General features: G+C 38.2%; 3 protein-coding genes across 3 annotated transcripts; 2 read left to right on the top strand and 1 right to left on the bottom strand.

Moving 5' to 3' along the window:
• Positions 1-28: 28 nt before the first annotated feature.
• LOC126789474 (uncharacterized) lies at positions 29-3,416 on the top strand. The gene is made up of 6 exons (XM_050515627.1): positions 29-498; positions 577-658; positions 1,228-1,320; positions 2,108-2,253; positions 2,337-2,447; positions 2,602-3,416. Exons 1-6 carry the CDS (start codon positions 142-144, stop codon positions 3,184-3,186), a joined length of 1,374 nt encoding a protein of 457 aa, XP_050371584.1. The 5' UTR covers positions 29-141; the 3' UTR covers positions 3,187-3,416.
• Positions 3,417-3,558: 142 nt separating this feature from the next.
• On the bottom strand, positions 3,559-7,103 carry LOC126788192 (uncharacterized). The gene is made up of 15 exons (XM_050514163.1): positions 7,056-7,103; positions 6,844-6,965; positions 6,487-6,537; positions 6,222-6,344; positions 6,027-6,146; positions 5,804-5,945; positions 5,543-5,713; positions 5,304-5,459; positions 5,108-5,214; positions 4,927-5,017; positions 4,694-4,835; positions 4,413-4,569; positions 4,216-4,332; positions 4,016-4,139; positions 3,559-3,928 (listed from the first exon to the last, which is right to left on the bottom strand). Exons 1-15 carry the CDS (start codon positions 7,095-7,097, stop codon positions 3,656-3,658), a joined length of 1,938 nt encoding a protein of 645 aa, XP_050370120.1. The 5' UTR covers positions 7,098-7,103; the 3' UTR covers positions 3,559-3,655.
• A 739-nt stretch (positions 7,104-7,842) lies between these two features.
• LOC126788194 (L-ascorbate oxidase homolog) lies at positions 7,843-11,647 on the top strand. The gene is made up of 8 exons (XM_050514167.1): positions 7,843-8,155; positions 8,269-8,378; positions 9,350-9,620; positions 9,733-9,838; positions 9,961-10,306; positions 10,498-10,866; positions 10,964-11,042; positions 11,236-11,647. The coding sequence occupies exons 1-8, from the start codon at positions 8,021-8,023 to the stop codon at positions 11,446-11,448; spliced, it is 1,629 nt and encodes a 542-aa protein (XP_050370124.1). The 5' UTR covers positions 7,843-8,020; the 3' UTR covers positions 11,449-11,647.
• The last annotated feature ends 751 nt before the right edge of the window (positions 11,648-12,398 follow it).

Raw genomic sequence — 12,398 nt, 5'->3', positions numbered from 1 at the left:
CTCCCTAGATATATATATTTCTCCACAATGCAGTTCATCTCTACAAAGCTCTTGCGCATTATTACAACCCCACTACCTTTCCCAATTCTTCACCACAACCCCATAAACCCTAAACCCAAAACCTTCTCCTACATTCCCAAAATGTCCTGGCAATGCAAAAAGTGCACCTTCCTCAACCCCAAAACCCTTTCATCTCCAAAACCCACCTGCCAAATCTGCCTCTCTTCACCACCCCAATCCCCATCTTCATCTTCCTCCTCTGCTCCCAAATGGGCCTGCAAGGCCTGCACTTTCTTGAACCCTTCTAAACTCTCCACCTGTGAGGTCTGTGAGACAAGGGCACCCATCTCCAGCTTTGAGGATCTGAGTAATGAACGTGGAGATGAGGTTGATGATCAGGTGGGTTCTGTCTTATTTCCCTTGCAGAGGTGTAAGAGGCAGAGGGTTGAAGACCCAGTTGAGTTTGCTAAGAAAGGTTGGTTTTTTAATCTGGGTTTGGTTTTGTTTTTGTGATGGTTTGGTAAAGATGTTGGCTTTTTGATTGATTTGTGTATTTCTTTGAAAGACCCAGTTCAGGTTGCTAAGGATTCTGCTACCTTGAATGTGCTTAGAGGAGTTAAGGTATCTGATGAGAAGAAGAAGAAGACTACTGTATCAGGTTCGTTTTGTTTTGTTTAAATTGTATTTTCTAGGTTTGATTTGTTTTCTATTATAATTTGGTGAAGCTGTGAATGGTAAAGATGTGAATTCTATTATTGGGCTGGTATTATTTTATTAAAGATGTGAGCTTTGCCAATGCACATGGAGGTTTCTGCAGTTTATTGGGGTAGGTTTATGAATAGGTGGATTGGCAGTTATTTATAATGGCTCATCCAAATTTCAAGTATTTTCATGTTGACCATTTGTTCTATGAGTAAGTGTGATATCTAAGTTAGTCATTGTTATTTTAATATGTATAATTATTATGAAAGCGAATATTAACATGTTTGCATTCAGTAATTTGCATGTTTTGTTTGATAATCTGAAGACTGTGTTTAGTCACAACATTGTAGACAATATTAGGTGAATATCCGGTTGGTATCAGTTTGACTGCTATTCATTAAGTTGTAGTACTTGTGCCTCTGTTGGAACAAAAGATGCTGTGGTTGAATTACTTTGGAGTTTTGCCGAATGTACTCTGTGAAATCACGTTTGGGAGCTCACTATGAAAATGATCAATGTTCGCAGAGAGCACTAGTTCAGTTGAATCTGCAAAGGGTGATGCCAAATTCAGTTTGTTTCAAGGAGTCAAGGTGTCTGATAAGAAGGCTACTGTATCAGGTTGGTTTATAATTTTAAATATGGGTTTCATAAGCTTTGATGTGTTTCCTGCTCTGATTGGTAGAAGTGTGAAAATTTTCTATTGGGTTAATGGTAACGTCTGAACTTTTTTCCTCTATGGAAGTATAGATAACAAACAAATTCTTCTAATGACTGTTAAACATAAAAGAAAGAACTTGGGCTTGTTTATGTAATAAATGCAACTTTAAGTAAGGCCTTTTGATTGTGCTATGTCATAATGCTCAATGTTTTATGACATGTGAGTTATCAATTTATCTCTTAGAATTTGCAGGTGAATAAGTTTTAAGGATTTCAGCGATTCATGTATCAGTGTCTCTATATATGGAGAGATTTTTGGACTTGAATACAAGTTAATTAGTTTATTAATTCTACTGCCCATGTTCACCATTTGTTCTTGGAATAAAGGTCTCCAGAAGTTCAGAACTTGCAAATATAAGTTAAATATCACTCTTTCCAGAAAAACTAAAACATTGCATTACGGTCACTGCTAGGAGCTAGGAGTGAAAGTAAAGTTGCATGTTTGATTGATCATAAAAACTCTGAGTCCAGGTGTGTTAACATGATACTGAGACCACTGGTAACAATGTTGGGTAAATTCAGAATTCATCATTAGCTGGACTTAATTTTTAACTGTTTTGCTTCTTTACTAGAGCTGTACTTGTTCTGCATGTCTTGGTTTTAGACGCAACTGTGGTTGAGTTTTTTTCTGGCATGTACTCTGTTATGCTCATTGGGTACTCACTCTAAAATTGTTTAATAGTTGCAGAGAGCACTGATTCTGGAGTGGTTTTGAATACTCTGAAGGTTTTGACTTACAATGTTTGGTTTCGGGAAGACTTAGAAATGCACAAGAGAATGAAAGCTATTGGTGACCTTATCCTGCAGCATTGCCCAGATGTCATTTGCTTTCAGGTTTTCCTCCCCCTCTCTAATGGAAAAACAATTACAGATAGCCTCCTTAAAAACCCGTCTGATGCCTGATCTTTGTTGTGCAGGAGGTTACCCCTGATATATATGACATCTTTCGACAATCGAACTGGTGGAAAATGTACCAATGCTCAATTCCAAATCAGATGGAGATTTTGCAGCCTTACTTTTGCATGCAGGTGAAACTTTGATATCTCTTATGTTTTCACATGCCGAGCATGTATCTTGGTGATCTTGTTGTTTATTTGTTTATATATCGCCTTCTTCAAGTTCTTTGCATGTTTTTGCAAACATCATATCATCTAACAAATGAATCATTATGCACTTATGCAGTTAAGCAAACTGCAAGTGAAAGCCTTTAGCTGTAGACCCTTTTCATACTCTGCAATGGGGAGAGAACTCTGTGTTGCTGAGGTTGAGGTACAGGGGGGAAAACATCTTGTTGTTGGCACTAGCCATCTTGAGAGCCCTTGCCCAGGCCCTCCAAAATGGGATCAGATGTACAGCAAGGAACGTGTAGATCAGGCAAAGGAGGCCCTCAACTTTTTGAAGAAGAACCCAAATGTGATCTTTTGCGGGGACATGAATTGGGACGACAAGTTGGATGGCCAAGTTCCGTTGCCTGACAACTGGCTTGATGCTTGGGCTGTGTTACGGCCAGGGGAAGATGGATTTACTTATGATACCAAGTCCAACCAAATGTTGATGGGTAACAGATCACTGCGAAAGCGACTAGATCGGTTCTGTTGCTCTCTGAATGATTTCAGGGTGAGCAAAATTGAAATGATTGGGACAAAAGCAATCCCGGGTCTCTCATATATCAAGGAAAAGAAAGTGAAAGGGGAGATTAAGAAGCTGGAGCTTGCTGTGTTGTCCAGCGATCATTATGGCTTGCTTTTGACAATCTGTGGCCAGTAATATAAGTTTGGTGAAGTGTGAATCATAGAGATTAATCAGTTTATCCTCGGGGTCATAGTTTCTTTTTCTCTTGCGGCAGATTGGCGGTCTTTCCATGCATGCTTCGCATGGTATTTTGAACATAGAAGGTGGCTGTTGCCTTCACATTTTGTACGTATGAAGTTTTGTAGATGAAACAGTGCAATTATGCAACTGCCAAACTGAGTGGCTAGTATTTTGTCTAGTCTCTATGATTCTTGTTATGGGAATGCCTTGCATATTTTAATGATATCTGCCCCTATATAACCTGTATATGAAACTGGAATAGCATAGAAAGTTAGAAACTAAAAATCGAGTACAGGATCATGTGCCTCTTTTATTATAATAATTTGATTTAACTTGATGATGCTACGAAAAATCAATCTTTATTATGCACATGTATTAAAAAAAAACTTGTTTACCATGAAATGATTTGAATATTATCTGGTTTCTACTCAATAGGGGGGTATAAGCTTTTGGGGTTCTCTGGAGTTGCTGGAGCTTCTAGTCTTAGATAATCATAGAGAACTCCACAAAGTGAATCTCCACCCCTCGCCTGTGTGAGAAAAATGGAGTTATCTCCCTTAACAAGTAATGTTGAGGGAAAATTGGCGCTGAAAAGACAATAGAATCCATGAATTCCATGTCGACAAACTGTGTTATCTGTTCCTAGATTCAACTCTTGAAATACCAGGTGTCCTGTATCCATATGGTTAACATGGACCTGCATGACATTATTAACATGTAGGGATGAGTAAACGTTGTAGTTCTATTGTTTTATTGTATCAGGTGAGAAGGCTTGTGCTAGTACCTCAAGGTCTGAGCGGGTTGCTGAAGCAATGGACAGTCTCAGCTGGTAAGTGCCAGTAGTTACTGAATTGAGATTGAACTTGATTGTCCATGTTGTCGGAACATACTTATTCCCTGGCCTTCTCCTGTAAAAGCCAATGGTTCGTAAGTTTGGAAGTGGAAGAAAATCATTTTGGGTTATAGAGGGGAGTGATTAAAGACCTGTCCACATGAGCAAAGAACCAGTCTGTTTTGGGATTACTGATTCCTATTGTGTAGATCTGGTCATGTTCAGGGTGTATATCAGTGTATCTGTCCCATAAGCCATATTGTCTGTACCTGTAACATGAACATCCCAACATGGATTGTGAGATTGATGGATTTAGTCTGATTTACGGGAAGGGGATATATTTGCTTACTTTTCTGGGCTGTTGATGAATAACTTGTTGACATACATTGGGTTCACATCGGGTACAAAGTCACCTATGGCTGTCCGATCAGGGAAGCCAATCTCCCATACTGTCGGTCCATCTCTGGGAGGAGCATAGGTCAGATTTCCAAGTTCTGTGTGTTTTCCTGAAGCATTTGGAAAAGAAATAGATTAATTATTAGCTGATGACTAGTTCAGGAACATTTCCTGATTTCCTTTTGTAGTAGTGTTTTGTATAGTCATTTCAAAGTTCAAGCTTGTGGTAACTACCTTCAGAGATAGCGATCCGCTCATTGTTAAGGTAATCACCCATGAAACCAGGAACCCAGCCATGAAGTCCATATATTCCAGGGATCACATTCTTGATAGTAAAATTCCCATTAGAATCTGTTTGTACCCAAAACTGATAGCCCTGTGCAGAAGTTGAACATGAACTGTATAAATCAAGTGTAAAAGTGAAAGATGAACCTATACATATCTAGCAGCATCTGGTAAGTAACTACCTTGCTTTCTAGTTGCCAAGATCCTGCAGTAGTTGCAACCGAGAGACCAATATATGCACTTTTAGCAGGAATGAGAGAACTCGAAACATACCTAGATTCATGCAGACAATATGCATATAAACAATTTGAGTAGTGTACATAAAATTAGTGGCGGTTTGATTAGCTTCGATAGATTACTGACCGATCCTGCGCTAACAGTCTCCCAGAAACTGAACCGCGGTCTTTAGCAGCAACGTAGTTGGGTGACGAGACAAAATCATACGGCCACAGTGTCTCCTCAAACAGCCTCTAGGATGAGCCAAGTACAGCATCAACAAGTAAGAAATTGCTGAACTTAAGCAGCACAGTTCTGCTAGCATGAGATGAGTGATCAGTACCTGTTTTTTCGCATCTGTCCATAAATTGTGGGCATTTGATGCATCTAATGTTGAGTTTAGGTATATAAAGACAGGTCCAAACACCTTCTTCCATGTCTCTCCCTCATCGAATTGAGCTACCATATCTAATCCAAGATAATGTGTTCCTTGAAACATCTGTTGCACCATATGAAAGTAAATTTAACTGATTCTAGTACAATCTGAGGTGTGTAAGACAGTTTAAGAGTGATTGCTTTTACTGCAAGGCAGGTTGGACCAGTGTGAACTGTGAGGTTTTGCTTTGTAGGTCCTCCATTTCTGAACTCCTGGCTCGGAAAGATGGTCCAAAATCCGACAATGGGGCCGGAACCTATCCATCCATGGACTCCACTATCTTTGTTGTCCATTGAATACATATACTTATCATCAACCTGCATTCAGCCTCACGCAAATAGCGGAATTTAGAGATCAATGTACTTCATTTGATTTTCGGTATCGAATGGTTTTAGGTATGTACACACCTCCCCTTTGAGATCTGGATTTATGGGATTCACTAGCAGAACTGACTCTGGTACAATGAGTTGCTTGCCTCTATCTGGAAGCAGATCTTCAGGCATTGGCATTACCCTTTGTTTCTCATCTGTTATTGCCATGTAGTGAAACCTATTACAAGTTTACACAAAGACTATCAATATAAACAGAACCAAGAAACCAATCAAGCTAGGAAATAGATTGAGATTTTACTTCTCTTTTCTCAGCTTAAACACCAGTCTTGTCTGAGCAATATCAACAGCGGGACAGCCAGATGGGCGCTCATAGATTCCATAGCAGTAGAACCCTGAAACACCAGTCCTTACTATGTACCTAAAAAGTGATTCGTTTATCAATAAGACCTTAACAAAAGAACTGAGAAGATTAAGTTTTATGTTGAAGTATAACCTTATGTCTACGCTGAGAGGCAAATTTGTGCCCCGAACTGACGTTGAATCATAAGTGTTCTTGAATGAAACTTCTAAGCATTCTTTGTTCATTTGCACAACACTATATTCAGCTCCTTTTAGTCTGTAATGCACAATGGTTCAACTAGTCTGTTTAGACTATATATGACCTATTCATAATTTAGTCGGCAATTACTACTCATAATTGTTCAAACAAACAGACAATAACTTATGTAGATTTTAAATCTTATAGAGCAAAACCATACAAATCGTATATGTCCTGGCCTCCTGGCAAATTCCAGTTGATGTCCCAATATCTGCACATTAGCATAGATGATTGTGTCAAGTAGAAAAGTCTTTCTATATTAGACAACCATTGTGCCTACAGGTTTTTTTTTCTTCTTCTTTCAGTTCTTTGAGATCTCAAGTTGTTAGTGCTTGAATGCACAATGCTTATAAGAAAACACTTCTGAATGAGCTAGGAGTTATAATTGTTGCAATATCGTGTCCATAATATGGAGATAGAATTTCTACTTCTATAATTTTCAAAATTCATATGTTCAGCACCGTCATTTTATTGCATTAACGATTCTGTCACATATGTTAGATGGTTACCCACTTACCCTCTGCTTGTTTCTTTGGACTTGGGATCTAGAAGGTTGTCCATTCCTCCATAAGCAATGCCAGTTATATACCCTTGAGGCTTCACAACTGTAAGCTTCACCAACCCATTGTCCAATGTAACCTATGCAAATCAACACCAGAATTCTAATAAAAAAATAGGAGAGATTGATAGAGTCGTACACTAATAGTCTGGAAAACATGATCAACTTACATAAGGTCCTTGGCTGCTTAGTTTCATTTTCTTCTTCACCATTGCAGAAACCGATCAATGTCTTCTTCCCCTCTCCTCTTACTCCTTATAGCAAGATTAATAGAGAGGTTATTGAACCTCATTATGTTCAAGAACAGCTAATCGTTGATTACTATGATACAATTAATGTTAAACATCAGAATCAAAGTCCATGAACTCTTTCTAAATCCATTTAAATAAAAACAAGAAGCAGCCCTTTCTAGTTCTAGATTATATCACCAATATCAACATAGTAGAGGCATAAATCATAGTGCTTCAATAGACGTGGCGAAATTCATTCAAAATAGTATAATGAAAAAAATGCTTCTACCAAATGCATTGATCATTAAAAATTTTGATTTGTCAGACTCTTTTAATTTTACTATTGTCTGCAAGTTGGGTCTTTATCTATCTTAAACACTGACAGAGACTCACTTAATTAATCAGAGTAAAACTGTAAAAAGATCTGAGTGAAATAGTATAATCATTTTCTCTGCTAAGCATGATACAAGTTCGATCCTTTTTGTCATTATTGGCAAGTACTATGTTCAAATCCAATGTCACGTGAAGTCGGTAATATGGTAAAATTTCAGACTTCACTTTTGGAACCACCCAGAATTCAACGGTCTATGATTGGGCAGTGAAAATTCACATGCACCGCTTGATCTCACTCATTGTACTGAAAGAATCCACTGACAGCTAACATGAGACATCTTCCACTGTTCTCTTGCTTGCTTACATATATGAGAGCTGAAGTCTTTGCTCCCCAGAAGTACTCACAGTTTCTATCTCAGAAACACTTTTGAGCAAGAATCTTAGTTAGATTTGGTGAGAGAGGACCAAACTCTCCCTAACTTTTCTTCCTACAGATCTAAGCTACTACATTGGATTCATTGTTATAGACCTTTTTTTGACATTTTTTTAGCTAAGTAGATAGCTAGAAGAAAATGAGAGAGATTTACTATTTTTGCATTGCTTTGGTTCTGGTTTTAGTTCATGGTGCTAATGCTGAAGACCCATATAAGTTTCTCACCTGGAAAATCACCTATGGCGACATTTATCCTCTTGGTGTTAAGCAACAGGTATATACTACTTGTGCTTCTTCATAAAGCTACTTTCTTTACTGGCTTTTGGGATGGAAATGAAAGTGCTGTTTGCTTTTTTTGCCTGACAAGAATGTGATTAACTGATGCAGGGGATCTTGATTAATAACCAATTTCCAGGGCCACAGATTGATGCAGTGACAAATATGAACTTGGTTATCAGTGTGTTCAATTACCTGAGTGAACCATTTCTTCTTTCTTGGTATGTTGCTGTAATTCTGCTCTTCTTGCTTTATGTTTTTTTTTTTTGAGGAGGCTTTATGTTCTGTTTGTTTGCTGGGAAAATAGCTAAATCTGGGTTGCTATAGTTATTATCATATTTCTTGTTAGAAAAAGGAAGTTCTGATCTCTATCCAATTCTTCACCTTAGCCAGACCTATTGCTTCAAAGCTTTTGTTATGGCTCAAGTGTCTATTAAACTTGTTAGTTTGATAAGTTGGCATCTGAGCATGTTCATGATGTTGATGTAGAGCAGAAAAGCTGAAAAAGAATGCAACTTTTTCCTATTCTTTCTGGTGACTTTTGTCTTATGGGTTTTGTAAAGTCATGTAGTGTTCAAAGTCACAGACATTCAATAAGATCTGGTTTTTGCTAAGGATGTTGTTTAATGCTGATATTTTAGTTATCAAACTTAATCATCTAGAAAGATAACTAATGCCTCTTCCCCAAAATCCATTAAACTATATTTTTGCAACTGAGTTTTATGATAGTATGATATACTTTATGCCCTTCATTGTGTCTGTACCATGTGATATCTCATCCTTCTTCACATGCTAGATCTCTTCCTGTCCACATCTACATTTTGTTAAATAATAAAGATACAACATTTAAGTTTAGGCACATTAATTTTGTATACCATATGAGCTACAAACCTATATTCACATTCATAGAAATGCATTTACTGTTTTAGCCCCACAAGCCACCACCAAAGCCCACCCTACTGCAAATAAATGAATCTAGATTCAGTTTTAACAGGAAGTCACCTTCTAAATCTATGATTAATGAACCAGCATTCAAGTATGAGAAAGGCGTGGAGAGGTGATGGTGACTTCTGATTTAATGTGTTAAATAAATAAAAAATTTGAAGGTTAAAATGAGACTGATGGTTGTACGCTTGTACTTGCTATAGGTTACTTGAAATAATGTTGATGTTCTGTGTGTATTGTTGTATAGGGATGGTATACAGCAGAGAAGGAACTCATGGCAGGATGGAATGTATGGCACAAACTGTCCAATTTTACCAGGAAGGAACTTCACTTACAATATCCAAGTGAAGGATCAGATTGGGAGCTTCTTCTACTTTCCTTCATTTTTGTTTCACAAAGCTGCTGGTGGCTTTGGTGGCATCAGAATCTGGAGCCGTCCTAAGATTCCAGTTCCTTTCCCCAATCCTGCTGGAGACCACACTGTACTAGCCGGCGACTGGTTCAAAACTAATCATTATGTAAGTAACTGCTTGATTAGCATTTCACTGTCACATACAATGGTCCGAGCACTAATTTTGTCTCCCTTCTCTTATATTCCTAATTCCTAATGGTCTCATTTTCAAATTGTAGATACTGAGACGATACTTCTTGGAGCGTGGTCGAAATCTTCCCTTGCCTGATGGTCTACTCATCAACGGTCGTGGATGGAATGGATACACATTCAATGTTGAACCAGGTAGGTGTCCAAAAAACAACTCTATATCCCACCCTCAAATATAGCTCTTAATCTTTGAACTTGTAAACTACATTTTGGTAATTATGTTTGCTCATAATTCAATCTGTGTGCATCTTGTGCAGGCAGGACTTATAGGTTTAGGATATCAAATGTAGGGCTTACAACATCCCTTAACTTCCGAATTCAAGGGCATAAGATGAAATTGGTGGAGGTAGAAGGATCACATACACTTCAGAACACATATGATGCACTTGACATCCATCTGGGCCAGTCGTATTCTGTCTTGGTTACAGCTGATCAGCCTGCTCAAGACTACTATGTGGTCGTTTCTTCACGCTTCACCACCAAGATACTCACCACCACAGCCATTCTTCACTACACCAATTCACGCAAGGGAGTTTCAGGTCCTATCCCTTGGGGGCCTACCAACGAGGTTGCTTGGTCCCTCAACCAAGCAAGATCTATACGGTACTTACATAAACTTGATTCTGAAGCTAAATCTTGATGCATCTCTTACAGGCTTACATGAAATAATTCACAAAAAGAAATGAATAAATTGATGAGATTATATTCCACAATGTTGATACAGGTCAAGTCTTATATGGTATTTCTGATGTAATTTTCTTACATTAATCCTATTGATGGTTGTTTTGAACCAGATGGAATTTGACAGCTAGTGGACCTAGGCCTAATCCTCAAGGCTCATACCACTATGGAATGATAAAGCCAGCCAGGACAATTATGCTTGGAAACTCTGCACCCTGGATCAATGGCAAGCAGAGGTATGCTGTCAACGGTGTCTCCTATGTTCCAGCAGACACTCCTTTGAAACTCGCTGATTACTTCAACATTCCGGGAGTATACAATCTTGGAAGCATTCCTACCAATCCTCCAGGAGGAAATGGTGGCTACCTGCAAACCTCAGTCATGCACGCCAATTTCCGAGAATTTGTAGAGATTGTATTCCAAAATTGGGAAGACTCAGTGCAATCATGGCACATTGATGGCTATTCATTCTTTGTACTGGGGTAAGAGTAAAGATCATACAGTCTGTTTTGTGTTCCGAAAAGTATGTTACTTGTCTTTGAACACATTGAATTTGACAATGGTTGGGACAATCTGCAGGATGGATGGAGGACAATGGACTCAGGCAAGTAGAGCACGTTACAATCTGAGAGACACGGTTGCGCGCTCCACTGTTCAGGTAAGAAAATACAAGTACAATGCTAAAAGAGTCACATTAGCCAGACATATTGTGAGGCAAGTTATGTATCCACCGAACCTGCCTTCCAGCTACTGTGATCCGCTACTGTGACTTAAAAATGTGATCATTCTTAGCATTACTCGATGCAACGTGACATATTATTGACTCGACTTGATTGGGGTTTCGGGTGCAGGTGTATCCAAAGTCATGGACTGCAATCTCACTGACATTGGACAACGTGGGAATGTGGAATGTGAGGTCTCAAAACTGGGCAAGGCAGTACTTGGGACAACAGTTCTATCTGAGAGTATACTCTCCTGCTCATTCATGGAGAGATGAATTACCAATTCCAAGAAATGCTATTCTTTGTGGCAGGGCAAGAGGTCGCCACACTAGGCCTCTCTAAAGTCTCAAGAAGGAATTAGATGCACAATTAGAAGGCAAAAATATGTCACGAAAGGGTGACATAGTAGTTTGTTTTAAATTAAGTGATGAGTAATTAGCATCCTACAAGATATTGGGTGCTCCTCTTGAGCTTCTTGAAATTTTCTTTATCGTTCTGTTATGATGCATTATTTGCCAAATGGGTTATCCATTTCAATAATAGGAAAATCTACGGTTGCAATGAGTTTTTCTTTTGTTCACCTTCCTCTTTTGTCTGTATCTTTCATCGGAATGATCGTTAATTTGAGCATTCTAAATGATGCAGTAATATAGAGACTTGTACCTGTAACATTTTTCTCTAGTCAAAAGTGGGTGGCAACGAAAGAACGTGTGTGAAGAGGTGATGAGTAATACAGTAAAAGACATAAATGAAATTTCGAGTGATAAATTTCAATCAATCATGTATTTTTTTTCCTTTGGTAATGAAGTTCATTCAATCATGTTAGTACTCGTTGGGATCATACGTTTATTTCACCTCTTTTTCATGTTCCTCCACTGAGGAATCGTGCATACTTAATATAGTCATTTAAAGAACTAACTTGACATTTCTCATCCTTGTTTGATAAGCCAATCTTGGTTCTGCCTCTTATGTTGAAGATCTTATTGTTAATGAATATGATTGTGTTGTCGCACTTTTTATACTCTAATTTTACCACGTGTGTCATTTTTCTTTTATTTCAATCATGTGTGCACTTGTGTTTTTAAAATTCAAACAGACTTGGACAAATTTTAAATTTCTTTCAAACTGATGCTATCAAAATAGTGAGACATATTTACAAAATGTTTTTATGCTCATAAATTGAACGATGGGTTATCATTCCATCATCCACATCCGGATCTTTACGTCATTGTAGTCTAAAACTTTCCACCCCGACTAAGGAATTACTTTCATATCTAATCGATGTTGAATAA

The sequence above is a fragment of the Argentina anserina genome, chromosome 3 (assembly GCF_933775445.1).
Source record: "Argentina anserina chromosome 3, drPotAnse1.1, whole genome shotgun sequence".
Taxonomy (NCBI): Eukaryota; Viridiplantae; Streptophyta; class Magnoliopsida; order Rosales; family Rosaceae; genus Argentina; species Argentina anserina.
This window is presented reverse-complemented; position numbering and strand designations above follow the sequence as displayed.

Bases quoted from the DNA above. Each gene is read 5' to 3' on its own strand.
- LOC126788194 (XM_050514167.1), top strand. From the start codon at position 8,021: ATGAGAGAGATTTACTATTTTTGCATTGCTTTGGTTCTGGTTTTAGTT. The intron at 10,307-10,497 runs GTACTTACATAA...GTTTTGAACCAG, and splicing joins AACCAAGCAAGATCTATACG to ATGGAATTTGACAGCTAGTG. The intron at 11,043-11,235 runs GTAAGAAAATAC...TTTCGGGTGCAG, and splicing joins TTGCGCGCTCCACTGTTCAG to GTGTATCCAAAGTCATGGAC.
- LOC126788192 (XM_050514163.1), bottom strand. From the start codon at position 7,097: ATGGTGAAGAAGAAAATGAAACTAAGCAGCCAAGGACCTTAT. The intron at 4,836-4,926 runs GTAGTTACTTAC...ACTTCTGCACAG, and splicing joins CTTGGCAACTAGAAAGCAAG to GGCTATCAGTTTTGGGTACA. The intron at 4,140-4,215 runs GTCTTTAATCAC...TGGCTTTTACAG, and splicing joins TTCTTTGCTCATGTGGACAG to GAGAAGGCCAGGGAATAAGT.
- LOC126789474 (XM_050515627.1), top strand. From the start codon at position 142: ATGTCCTGGCAATGCAAAAAGTGCACCTTCCTCAACCCCAAAACCCTT. The intron at 1,321-2,107 runs GTTGGTTTATAA...TAATAGTTGCAG, and splicing joins TAAGAAGGCTACTGTATCAG to AGAGCACTGATTCTGGAGTG. The intron at 2,254-2,336 runs GTTTTCCTCCCC...TTTGTTGTGCAG, and splicing joins CAGATGTCATTTGCTTTCAG to GAGGTTACCCCTGATATATA.